At 47.8% G+C, this 13,900-nt stretch overlaps 1 protein-coding gene across 1 annotated transcript; it reads left to right on the top strand.

Annotated features, from left to right (window-relative positions):
* The first annotated feature begins 2,725 nt into the window (after positions 1–2,725).
* On the top strand, positions 2,726–3,886 carry LOC122394589. The gene has a single exon (XM_043391586.1). It carries the CDS (start codon positions 2,726–2,728, stop codon positions 3,884–3,886), a length of 1,161 nt encoding a protein of 386 aa, XP_043247521.1.
* Positions 3,887–13,900: the final 10,014 nt, after the last annotated feature.

The raw sequence follows: 13,900 nt of genomic DNA, 5'->3' as shown, positions 1-13,900 counted from the left end.
TGTGCAAGTCTGCTAAATCTAGGTGGAAGAGCCGAAGACTAGTAGTATCAACGTGCTGGGTTTGGCGGTGAATTCTGGTTTTTACCTGGATAAGTACAATATCGCATTTGGCAGTACGATATCCTTAACAATTTAGCTCAATATTCAGCTAATTCATTAGTTAAGGATCATCGGCTAAGCGTCTTGTTTCTTTTTTTTTTTTCACCAACCATCCTGTCTCATGCCCACTGCAGACGACGAGGCCCACACGCTCGTCAACCAGCACATGGCGCACCAGGGTTGTGCTCGACTCAAAAAATGTGCCGACTCGACTCATCATTCAACTTCAAAAAGCCCTGACTCAACTATGACTCAAACAAGGAACTGATTTTTTCCCTTGACTCGACTCATGACTCAAGCGGCTCGATGAAAATATGAGTCGACTCAAACTTGACTCAAATTTTTTGTTGAGTCAAGTGAGTTGACTCAAAATTGACTCAAGTTGTTGAGCGGGGAGAGGTGGAAAAAAGTCTGGCAGCAAAGCCATGACTAAGAATATATATATATATATATATATATATATATATATATATATATATATATATATATATATATGCATTGTTCATTGAACTTGACAGCAGATTCTGCTTTAATAAGCTTCTTGTTCAAGTGTTCGATAGATCGAATGGTCTTCTTGACGTGACACGATACTTGTTTAACGATCTCATTAAAAGTTGTCATATATTGAGTTTATTCAAGACTTAAGCTTTCGAAATTATCACAATTTCATGATCACAAGGTTTCAGGGTTTTTGTTTTTATCAACAATGAGATGCAGAGTACATTGCAAGTTAAAATTCTAAGTTAAAGAAAATCGTGACATGGTGAGTAGCCATCTCCGTTGAAGCAATTTCTTGGCAGTGAGGAAAATGGGTACATGTAACCAACCTACAGATATGGGTCATTCATTAACATCTACACAGTGCACTGTGCACATCCACAGCGTCAATGTTGAGGACAGTTTCCATCTAAACCTAGTTCCAGAGAGACAGTGTTGTTGTAGACTGGCACTGTTTGTTTAGATGAGGGCTGTACTCTCGGATGTACAGGGCCTCTGTAATCCATATTCTTCTATGGTCATTACACGAATGGATGACATCCGTGTTTTCGGTGAGCGTTTTGCGTGTGATGTCTTGTCCGTGCTCCTCTTTTGCGTGCTTCTTGATGGCACCTTCCCTGAGGTGCATTGTTAGCCGTCGAGAGAGGCTGGTCGTCGTAGCGCCAATGTATTTATCGCGGTTGAGGAGTCTGCAACCTCCTTCAGGGCAACTATACTGATAAATCACATTGGTTTTCTGTAGATGGTTGTTTTTCTTCGTTCTGGCTTTTGTTTTTTGCATGTTGTTTTTCAGCACAAGACTTGATGTTTTGGCTGTGTTGTAGTATATGACGACATTAATACGTTTGTTGGCATCTGTGCTTGTGACGTTTGATGTGATGATGTTTTTCACGATACGCTCTTCAAGCTTGTAGTCAGAGTTCATCTGGCTTCGGTAGAACAGATTGATGTTGTCTTTCTTGTCTGATGTAAATTGGTGGTTTTCATGAAGTTTGTTGAGATGCAACCTGATTTCTGAGCTGACTTGTTGGTTGCTGTACCCGTTGTTGACCAGCACTTGCTGTGTTCGGATCAGCTCGCTGTGCATTGTTTCCCAAGAGGAACAGTGTGTGATCGCTCTTCTGACAAAGGAGCGAATCACGCTAGCCTTGTACCGTTCTGGGCACTCGCTTCTAGCATTGAGACAGCTGCCTTCGTCAGTTGCCTTCCTATAGACCGATGTTACACACCTGCCGTTCGCGACTTCGATGTTGACGTCCAAAAAGGGGAGTCTGTTCTCGACACTCATCTCATAAGTGAACTTCAGTACCGACTGCTGTTCAAAGGTTGATTTGAGGGCGATCACTTGTTCCTCATCTCTGACACAGATAAGTATGTCGTCCACATACCTAGCGTACATGCTTGGCTTAATCAGTGGGTTTTCCAGGATGCGGTTCTCAACAGAGCACATATAGAAGTTCGCGAAGAGGGGACCTAAGGGTGAGCCCATCGCGACGCCATCCTTCTGTCTGTAGATGGTGCCGTCGGGTCCTCTGAAGGGCGATTCTGTGGTGCAGATCATGAGCAGCTGTTGAAGTATCTTCCTAGGGAGGCGGAGAGGTGGAAGAATACTGACAAAAACCCTGAAATCAGACAAAAAAGGTTTCAGGGTTTTTGTATATATATATATATATATATATATATATATATATATATATATATATATATATATATATATATATATATATATATATATATATACAACATATATATATTATAGACATATATATTATATATATATATATATATATATATATATATATATATATATATATATATATATATATATATATATATATATATATATATATATATATATATATATATATATATATATATATATATATATATATATATATGGCAATGCTCATTAAATGATAACGCAGCTTTTCCGTTTATAAGCTTACGGTTTATGGACTCTAGTGCTCTTATAGCTTTCTTATCTTACAGGACCAGACACGGAACTCTAGCATCACTTGATGTCTGCAGCCTCTTCACCAACGTCCCGGTGGAGCGCACGATCAACATCATCTCCAACTACCTGTACAACAGTGTCGATCTGCCAGCACCCGACATCCCAGAGCCAGTCATGCGTGCTATGCTCCGCCTCTGCACCACTAAGGCGCCGTTCCGCTGCCCGCAAGGTCAACTCTATTACCAGAAGGACGGCATCGCCATGGGCTCGCCGCTCGGCGTGCTATTCGCCCAGGCGTTCATGTCGGCAGTTGAGAACGAAGTCCTCAGTGAAAGCCGTGTAAAACCAAACCTGTACTGCCGATATGTCGATGATATCCTGGTGGAAGTCAGTGACATGTCATCACTGCAGCGACTGAAGGCACGACTGGAGGAGGTCTCCGGCCTCAGCTTCACTGTTGAGGAGAGTGTAGCCAATAAGATCAGCTTCCTTGATGTGTCCATCGATGCTGCGAGTGGCAACTTCACCACCAGTGTCTACCGCAAGCCGACGGACAACGAGAGATGCCTGAACGGTGGAAGCGAGTGCCCTCAGCGCTACAAGGACGGCGTGGTGAGGGCGTATGTCCACCGAGCCCTCAGGCACTGTTCCAGCTGGCCACTGGTCCACCAAGAGCTGCAGCGGATAAAGCAGGTCCTGGTCAATAATGACTATGACTTGACCACCATCGACCAACAAATACAATCTATCGTCAACAACCACATCAACAAAGGATCACAGACAACATCAAATGAGGGCAACGTCATCAGCCTCTACTACAAGAGCCAGATGACCAGCGGCTATCGAGCAGAAGAGTCGGCGCTCAAGAACATCATACGGCGCAACTGCAAGCCCGTTCATCCAGAAGACCGCATCAAAATCTCCATCTACTATCAGAGTCCCACAACGACATCACTCATCATGAAGAACAACATGGCCAATGACAAGTCACCCCTAAAACAGAGCAACCTGGTATACCACTTCAAATGCAACAAAGGAGACTGTGCGCTCCTCCCTTCAAGTGGCTATATCGGCCTCACCACCACGACTCTGTCCCGGCGCCTAACTATGCACCTTCAGAGCGGAGGACCGCAGCAACACACCCAGACTGAACACCAAACCCTACTGACCAGACGGGAAATCGTGGACAACACCTCCATTCTGGCGAGAGCATCGGACTGGCGACGACTGGCGGCTCTCGAGGCCATCATGATCAGGGAAAAGGACCCAGCCATCAATCGGCAGATAAACGCCCGAGGAACCCTGCAGTTGTATGAGGGTCGGCGCCTGACCTAGGTCACGTGTCGCCCACTAGAAAGCTGCGCTTACCTGGATGGATGGATGCAATTCGTTAATGTTGATGTAACTCGTTTAATTCATTTTCTATAAGCATATCAAGTTTCTTCAGAAATGTCTTTTGCAATTTATCACGAGCGACTATCTCGCGGTGGATTAATTCAAACGAACTGATTTGACCGAAATGTGTGACATGATCTTTGTTCTTGAAAATGTATAGGGAATATACGAAACGCGTCGAACTATAAGGTCAATTTAATGGAAATAATACTTTTGTTAACCATTATGAGCTTGGGTAATATCCTTTTTGAACATGTTGAAAGCAATAAGAAAGCTATAAGAGCACTAGAGTCCATAAACCGTAAGCTTATAAACGGAAAAGCTGCGTTATCATTTAATGAGCATTGCCATAAGAATAATCTGCTTCCAGCTTACACTAATATATATATATATATATATATATATATATATATATATATATATATATATATATATATATATATATATATATTGACATTGAGTTGAGTTGAGTCAAACATTTAAAAACACGAGTCAGCTGACTCAACTTTCCAGAAACAGTATATATATATATATATATATATATATATATATATATATATATATATATATATATATATATATATATATATATATATATATATATATATATATATATATATATATATATATATATATATATATATATATATATATATATATATATATATATATATATATGTATATATATACTGTTTCTGGAAAGTTGAGCCAGCTGACTCGTGTTTTTAAATGTTTGACTCAACTCAATGTCAAAAGCTATTTTGCTGACTCAACTCTGACTCAACTCAACGCCTTAATATTTTTGTCCGACTCGACTCTGACTCAACTCAACAGCTCAACATTTTATCCGACTCGACTCAAATCTGACTCATAAATTTGAGTCAGAGTTGAGTCAAATTTCTGACTCGACTCATGAGTCAAGCACAACCCTGTGGCGCACCCACCCCACCATCAGACTGATGTCCAGACTCCCCCCCCCCCCCGGTCACCCGACACCCATCCGGTGCCGCTGTCGCCACTCGGCCATTAGCGCCGCACAGTGAGGACATAAATTAACATCAAAGGACGCGCCGCCGCCGACTGTCCCCCTCATCACTCACGGCGAGGGGCCCACGCGGAGAGGGAGGGCCTCGGGCAAAGGCGGAGGGAGGTCATCAGGGGGGGGGGGGGTCAGAGGCGGTGTCAGGTCGGTTAAATGGAGGGTGGGGCTGGGGTTCGAAAGGGTCGGATAATAGCTGGCAGAAATATTGTGCTAGTATCGAAGAAAATAAGTAAAAACATACGTTGAGGTCATATCGATGTGATAAGTAAACGAACAGGAAAAGGTTCGACTTCAAATTCAATCTCAATCCGTAAGTGACATCTTTTATATCATTTGACTTCTTTTAGTTGCATCACGGATGATTGCGCTTTGTTATATAATTAGACCACGCACTTCTGAATCCTAGCTCTGCATACCGTATGCATACATCAGCGAGTCTACGTCCAGACTAGCAGGTTCTGGCGGTTCTGCCAACTGACAGCACATGTCACAAGAGACACTGGCATAAAACGACGTTTGCTGGACTGCCTTACAACAGACAAATCTATGCACCGATGAGCGTTTGGGGCGACATCTATACCAAACCGGCCAACTACTGACTCTCGTAACTTTCACAACTGGCGCTACAATCGCAGCCTATCTCGGCCATTTGGCTAAGATCGCTGGTTCTCTGCATTTTGGCCGAGATTGCTCATGCTCGGCCTTTTGGCTAAGATTCTATTCTTGGTCATTTCGCAGCCGGGCCGCTTATTCTCGGCAGTTTGGCTAAGATTGTTAATTCACTGCATTTTGACTAGGGTTGCATACCTATTTTCGTGTTTTTTTTTTTGCGGGGGGGGGGGGGGGGGGGGGCTGAGATTGTATTCTCGGGCTTTTTTTTTTTGGTGGGGGGGGGGGGGGCTAAGACTTTATTCTTGACCTTTTGGCTAAGAATGCATTATCGACCTTTTGGCCAAGATTGAACTCCCGGCCTTTTGACCAAGACTGCATTCCCGGCGTTTTGGCTAAAATTTTATCCCTCGGCCATAAGGATAAGATTGCTCTTTTTCGGCCACTTGGCTAACGATTGTATTTTCAGCCATTTTGCTATGATTGCTCATTTTCACATAATTGGCTAAAATTTCTGGTTCTAGACCTTTTGGCTAGGATTGTATGATCCGTCAAATAGCTAAGATTGCTGGTTCTAAGCCTTAGGCTGCTTAGATTGATTCCAGATACTAAGCCTTTGAAGATTGAAGAAGATAAGAAGAAGATAATAATTTGAAGAAGATAAGCCTTTGATGAAGATTGAAGCCTTGGTTCTAAGCCTAAGATGGCTAAGATTGTTGCTCGTTCTAAGCCTTTTGGCAAGGATTTCAAGATTTTGGCCTTTTAGCTACAGGCGGCCTGACTGACACCTGCATGACTTTTGGCCACGATTTCGCCATGGCAAGTCGCGACATTTTGGGGCACGAACTGGGATGATAATTCAGTTCACGACGAACTCACGACATTTTACGAACAGTTTGCCCCTAGTTCACGACTCGGTCACGAAATTTTGTTATGAATAATTAACAAAACTTTCAAGTTTCAACATTTCAGAATTGTCGCTCCGACAGGGAACGCAGTCACGGCTAGTTAACGAATCTTTACGTCAGTTTATTCCTAGTTTGCGGCATTGGCAGGGCGAAAACAAGAGTAAGTCAATAGTCATATCCATTGCGGCAAGAAGTCTCACTTTGGCAGCATTACGCACCAAGGCAGGCACAGAGCGACATCTGACTTCCCACTATTAGTTCCAGTCACTACCACAGGTGGCGCCGCGAGCGGAGGCTGATCTCGGCCAAATGGCTGAGATCGCCGAATCTCGGCCGTCTGGCTAAGAGCGAAGTGTATGAGAGGTTATTATGTTTAGAGAACATTCGACAGCTTTACCGCAAAAAATATGTTAACAAAAAATAACAAGTTACAGTAGGCTGCCCAGAAATAACGTTTTCTGAATAAAAAATGACGGCGCATTTTGTTTTGAAAGTGAAATGTTCATACTAGTGATGTCAATTACGGAAAATCGGAATACCGATACCGAACCAAATACCAACCAAAACCACGGGAAAATACCGAAACCAAACCAACTTGGAAAAATGAGGGAAATACCAACTTTTTACCGATTTCTTAGTCTCTTATACATAAGTGAGGGTTTATGATACTAAAAATACCGTAGTTTTCTCAACCAGTAGTTTTCAATCTCTCCACAGAGGACGCTACTCACCAGGGCTTCAAGTCATGTGGGGCTGGTGACAATGCATTCCAATTATTCCATCACATGTAGGGTAGCCTAGGGGAGGAGCTTCTGCCTTCTTATAGGCATAGTTGGTGGGGCGGCTGTCCCATCATCTTGCCATTTTGCCCCACCAATAAGCGTTTTGTCCCACCAAATTGGTAGGATCTGAATCTGATTGGTGGAGTAGGACTTTGATGCTTTGCAACTCAACCTTTTTCGCGTTGATGAGCTTTTAGAATGTTTGTGTAATGCACAATATACACCGTTCCGTGCTTCTATCCTCAGGATACTGAAATCCTTCTCCTCCACGCCGCAACCCCCTTCCGGGCTGGACAGGCAACTTTATCTCATGCGGGCTGCTCCCTTGGAGCGGCACCGCTGCTCCCGAGGGAGCGCACCCCGTAGCCGGGTGCAGTGAGTGCCTTGGGGCTGGGTGGCCTGTCATCTGTACGCCGTACGGGCTCAGCCCCGGCGACTCACTAGGGTGCCTGCCCAGACCAATGTCTCCCCCTAATTCCTATCATCCTTCCGGCTCTGCAATGGTCTTGTCAGACCGAAAGGGCCTAACCCAACAAAACAAACAAACAAGCACAATATAATGTGTGTAATGATAGGAATTGCTTCAGTGTGGCAGTTTATTCAACTTGACAGCCGGACATTGAAGGTTTGACGACTTTTTGTCCCACCAACTTCCGTGGAAAAGTTCCACCCATGGGGTAGACGGTACTCAGTACTCACTCACTCAGTCACGGTAGACATGCTACGCCAGACTAGAACTGGCTTATTTTGCTGTGAAACTCACAAAAAAATACAATAAACGCTACTGCACTGGGAAAGGGGCTGGGCGGGGGGGGGGAGGCGGTCAATTGCAGAATGTGGCACAGTGGCAGGACTTCCGCATTCCCGCATTTAGACACGGAAGAAGCGGAAAGGCAGCGGAGTCGTGAGCGGATGGTGCTCTCGATATATTCTCGATATAGGCACAAACCTCGTGGTAGGTAACTGCATACTGCGTGGTAGGTCTCTTTGGACTATCTCTTTGAAATATTGGGGAAAAACTGGAATATCTAAAGGGCTTAAGGTTATGGCAGCAATCATTCATAAATCATGGCATAAAACATGCATTTATTCGCATCAAAATTAAGCCCATAATAGATGAAATTCCCAAGCCTCAAAATAATCAGTGTCGGGATTTCAGGTTATCGGATTCATGCGCCTCTCTTACTAGATGTAAGAGAAGGCGTGACGTAAAATGAAAACTGTCATGGGCAAATATCATCTTTTTTTCCAGCACGTGGAACCGTGGAACATACCCACGATCAAGTGCACTTTAAAGGAAGGGTGCCACCTTCCGAATTTTTTTTTCTATGAATCTATTTTACTTATTTGAATTTTTAGACGTGGTTAGCGCGTCCACAATATGCAAAAAACCGAAACATTGCATTTAATACATTGGCCAAAAAAAAGATCGTTGTTTATATCACCACTACAACTCAAGGTCGTTTGATGTGGCAGCTAGGACGGCTGGCATATCCTGTTGTCATGGCAACATATCATTCTGCCATTTGCATTGATGGCGCAACTGAGACAAAAAGATGAACAAATAAAAAGGAAGAAGATAACATGATTTGAAAACATGATTAAAAATTATATAGATTACACATGTTACGCGGAGATACGTCAAAAGAACATCAAATAAGTCGAGTAAAGGTTTTTCCTTTACAATGCTTAACCCGCGCCCTGGTGGGGTCTGTTTATAACGCGACCTGGTGGGGGGGGGCTATTTTTTGCCCCCCCCCCCTCGTATCTCCGAAACTACTGGACGGATCCGCAAAATTCAAACGGCGTTCGATAGCCCTGTCAAATTTGTCGAGGGAAACCAAATTTTATTGACCTCGGGGTCACCGATGACGTCACAGGTCAGGTCAAAGATAAAATGTTTCACCGTTCACGGGGCTTCTAGGGAAAGCGCTATAACACCGAGTAAAACGCATTTTGTCGAAAATCAGCGATAAGACGTCAGTTGTCTAGTACATATGTTGCTATTAGAGGTCACTGGTCATACCAGGTCAGGTCACAGGTCAGGTCACCAAAGGTCACCAAGGGTCACCACATGAACCCAACTTTACTAAGGTTGTGCGATGCATGTTTTATGGCCAGTTTTTCATTTCCAACCCAATGGTGTTGGTTATAAGACCATCAGGTACGGTTTAGGTCACTTTCTGGTGGAGGTCAGGTCAAGGTCAGGTCAAAAAAGGTCAAATTTCAAAGTTGATATTTTTGCATAAAAAGGGTATCGATTCGATGCAGCTCGTCACGGGGAGTGTAATGGTGGTCTTTGTTTTGCACTACGAGGCATGGGCGTAACCACCGCGCTGGAACGCTGGAAATTCCAGCCCATTTTTGGGATGCTGAAATGCCGCCCCCGGTAGAGGAAAACTGCAATTGCGGGACTCGCGGACTTTAAAACCAAGAAAAAAGAAACGGCACTGCTCGGTCCACTATACGCCTGACGTCAACGTGCCACTCCTCACTAAAATAACTAGGTGCCCTCTACATGCCGCCCCTCCCAGATGTCCTTCCGCCCCTCCGCACCGACTCCCCCTCAAGTTCCTCGGAGCTCTCCTGTGCCGCCCCTCACAGAACCCCGCCGCACTCAATGTGTCGCCCCTCCGCATATAGCTCTATCGCCGTCTGTGCCGCCCTCCCCAGAGTACCTCGGCGCTCTCTATGTGCTGCCCTCGCCACAACTTCCCGCCGCCCTCAATAAGCCGCCCTATGCTCTATCGCCATATGTGCGCCCCCCCCCGAAGTGCCTTGGCGCCCTCTATGTGGCGCCCCTCACCACAAACCCCGCCGCCCCCAATGTGCCGCCCCTCCCCACAACGCTTTACCACCGTCTGTGCCGCCCTCCATAAACGCCTTGCCGCCCTCCCCAGAGTATCTTGGCGCCCACTATGTGCCGCCCCTCGCCACAACACCCCGCCGCCCTCAACAAGCCGCCACTCCCCACAATGCTCTATCGCAGTCGGCGTCACCCTCCCAAGGCACCTTGCCGCCGCTACGTGCCGCCCCTCCCCAGACTCCTTTCTGCCCTTACGCGCCTCCCCTTCCCAGAATGCGTCAAAAGGTTTAATGATTCGCCCCTCCCTATAACGCTCCATCGACGTCTGTGCTGCTCTCGTCAGGCGCTGTGCCACCTCTCCCCGGAATGCTAGCCCTCGCTGGCCCGGGGGGGGGGAGTTTTTCGCCCCTAGCCCAGACGAATATTTGCGATAGCTCAGTCAGGGGTGCTTAAATTGATGCTGTTTACATATAATAACTACGCATTGACTTGGCGAATTGTGCTGAAACGTCTCCGATAGGTGAACATCGTGCGGACCGGGGGATTCACAACTCCATGCCTAGGTATCACAGTTTGGTTGCTACTCTTAACGTGCGCAAATGAAGGTCGTGCGCACGTTTTGGCGGGCTCTGTATGCTGCCCAACATTAAGTGTTACATTTTGGGCTCGATAAGTCTAAGGGATTCGCCTATGCGAATTCAGCCCATGAGAGCGTCAGGTGAGACGCTCTGATCGCAAACAACCATCGAAGTCGCGAAAAGGCCCTGTATGATTGCTTGATGTAAACATTCCGAGCCAACGAGTAGTACCCTGAGCGCGCAGCAAGACTCAAGAGTAAAGCTGAGCACTTGAAAGAGTCCTCGGTCTACTGTGGGGCCCTTGAGTGGGTGAGGTCCTTGGCTGGATCCCGTCCTGCAGGCTCACGCCTGGAATGGGTCCTCTTTAGGCAGGCTCGAAAGCTTAGGGGCCATTAGAGGCCGCTGTGGGGCTCTGAGAGTTAAGCGTGGCTGCTTAAAAGTTGCGTACTGCTTTCAGAAGGCCTGTGCGTTGGGCACCCAAAGACCAGCGTGGTGTCTTAAAATGCCAGTGTTACGCCCTCAGAGATGCACTGGTCAAGCCCTTTGAGGTTCTCAGAGGCGTCGGCGTGGTGCTCTCACAGGCGGGTGTGTGATCCGTTGAGGTTTTGGCGTGATACCCTCAGAGGCCGGCGTCGCGTGGTGCTCTTAGAAGCTGGTGGGGGCTTCCAGAGTCTTCAGTGTAGGACCCTCAGAGTCACCGGTGAGTGGCCGGGCCGTGGGCACTGGGCAATGAGCCGGTATGGGACCCTCAGAGGAAGGCACCGGTGTGAGACTCAAGAGAGGTCAGTGTGAAGCCTTCACAGTTGCCCGTGTGGGGCAGTGAGTGCACTGGCGTGGTGCCTTCCGAAGGCCGGTATGGGATTGAAGCTTAGCGAGGTGATAAAGGACTTAACCCTCGCCCGTATTGGTGTTTTTCCAGCCACGAACGTATAAGGGGGGGGGGGTCCGTTGGCCCCCCTTGCCGTTTCGCCCCTGATCGACCTAGAGCTTTGCGGAAAAAAACGAGCGTGTTGCCCGTGACGAGAGGAAGCCGATGATACCCAATTTTAAGGTCCTAGATTATCGGTTGAACTTCCAGGTCAGGTCAATGACCCAAAAGTCGGGAAAACCGGGACCAGTTAGAACGTCGTAAAACGTGGTTACTATGGGGTTTTTAGGGTGCTGATTACGAATATCATGTTAGTTATGATAATAGATGATGTCTTAATGCATTTAGGCCAGGTCGAGTCAGGTCAGGTCAGGTCAACCAGTAAGGGTTTGCCGGATATTCGTAGTAGGTGGCAACCGCCTCTGACAGCTTCGTAACATGTTACGAAGGCACCAAAACTACTTGGTAAATGTTCAAATGGTTGCTAAATTCGAATTCAGCTAAAAAACTAGCCTAGAAACATGTAAAACTCGAAAAAGTGAACCGAAGTCATCAAAGGTCAATGACCTGACCTGGCCTTCCGGTGACCTTGACACCCACCCTAATGCATGGGAGCAACATCATATCCCATGTTTGAAAGCTTGAAACCACGAAAAGACTGCAAACGCGCGGCTAATGCGAGCCGACATCAGCCGAATCGCGATTCCGGCCAAACATGGTCTCGAAAAGTAGGTCACAGGTCAAAGGTCATTAGGGTCAGGGTCATGAAATTTTAAGGGTAGGTGTAAAATTGATAAACGCGAGGGCACTCACAGTTTCGTCGCGATCGGCCGCTTTTTACGCGATTTATTCGCGAAAAACCATGGGGGGGGTCCGTTTTAACCCCCCCCCCCCTATACGGGCGAGGGTTAAGTGGTGCCTTCGGTAGGACCGGTTCGGAAGCATTATTGTGGGGTCCTCAGAGGTATTATTGATGACTGAGGCCAAAGAGGTGCCGGTGTGGACCCTCAGAAGTGCTAGAAGCTAGAAGTGCTAGAAGTGCTAGGGCCTCACACAGGCCCTGAGAGACGCCAGTGAGGTTCCTCACAGGCGCCGTTGTGGGCCCTCAGAGACACTGGTGTGGGGCCGTCACAGACGAATGTGGGGCCCATAGGCATAGAGGCTGCTGGTCTGAACCCCTTACAAGCCGGCAGGGGGCTCTCAGAGACCAGCAAGGGGCCCTCAGGCCAGCAAAGGGCTCCCATAGGCCGGCGATACCTTCAGAAGCTCTGTGGGGTCCTTAGAGACCGGCACAATACTTTCAGACGCCGGTGGGGCCCTCAGAGTCGCCGATGTAGGGCACTCAAAAGTCACCGGTGGGTGGCCGTCAGATGCGCTGGTGTGGGGCCCTCAGAGGCGCCGATGTTGGGTCCTCAGAGCCGCTGATAAAGGTCCTAAAGAGGCACGGTGTGGGGCCCTCAGGAGTGCCAGCGTGGGGCCCTCAGAAGCACTGGTATGAGGCCCTCAGAGGTGGCAGTGTGGGGGCACTCAGAAGCGCCGGTGTAGGACCTGCACAGTCGCCGGTGAAGCCCTTCACAGGCGCCAATGTGGAGTCCCTCAGAGACACAGGGCCATCAGAGGCGCGAGCTGCTGTTGTGGACCCTTCATAAGCCGACAAGGGGATTTCAGAAGTCGGTGGTGCCTTGAGGAGCCCTGTGGGGTCCTTAACCACCGGCATGGTTTTCTCAGATGCTGCTGGTACCCTCCGAGTCACCAGTGTGAGGCCGTCAGAGCCACTGATGTGGGGTCCTCAGAACCGCCGATACAGGGCCTTTAGAGACACTGGTGTAGGCCGTCAGAGTTGGGGGGGGGGAGTGGGACCCTCAGATACGCCGGTTTGGGACCTCATAGGCGCCGGTGAGGGCCCTCAGAGTCGCCGTTATGGGCCCTCAGAAATTTGTGTGGGGCTATCACAGGCGGGTTCGAGGCCACTAGAGGTGGCCCGTAATAGGCCGGTAAGGGCCCTCAGAAGCCAGCAAGGGACACTCAGAAGGTGGCGTAGGGCCTTCATGGAGAACTTAGTGTCGCTATTCAGGGGCCCATGGGATGTCTACGAGCCCTGTGGGGCACTTCTGAGTCGAAATATGACAGAAATATGGTCAGTAAACCGTCAACGGCCAATTGGCGCCACAGGGCCCCTCGTGCCCGTGTGAGGGACCTTCGGGACCTGTTTAGGCCCTCAGAGGCGACGGTGAGGGCTATTAGTCGCCATTACGGGGCCCTCAAAGAAATTGGTGTGGGACCGTCACAGACGGGTGTGGCCTGGGGCCCCTAGAGCTGGCCCCTAATGGACCGGTAAGGCCCCTCAGGCTGGTTAGGACG

The sequence above is a fragment of the Amphibalanus amphitrite genome, unplaced genomic scaffold, assembly GCF_019059575.1.
Source record: "Amphibalanus amphitrite isolate SeventyFive unplaced genomic scaffold, NRLGWU_Aamphi_draft 000601F_arrow, whole genome shotgun sequence".
NCBI classification, from domain to species: Eukaryota; Metazoa; Arthropoda; class Thecostraca; order Balanomorpha; family Balanidae; genus Amphibalanus; species Amphibalanus amphitrite.
The sequence above is the reverse complement of the archived record's forward strand: the minus strand, read 5'-3'. Positions and strand labels throughout refer to the sequence as shown.

What these genes read in the sequence shown, in the direction of transcription:
- LOC122394589 (XM_043391586.1), top strand. Translation starts at nt 2,726, where the DNA reads ATGCGTGCTATGCTCCGCCTCTGCACCACTAAGGCGCCGTTCCGCTGC.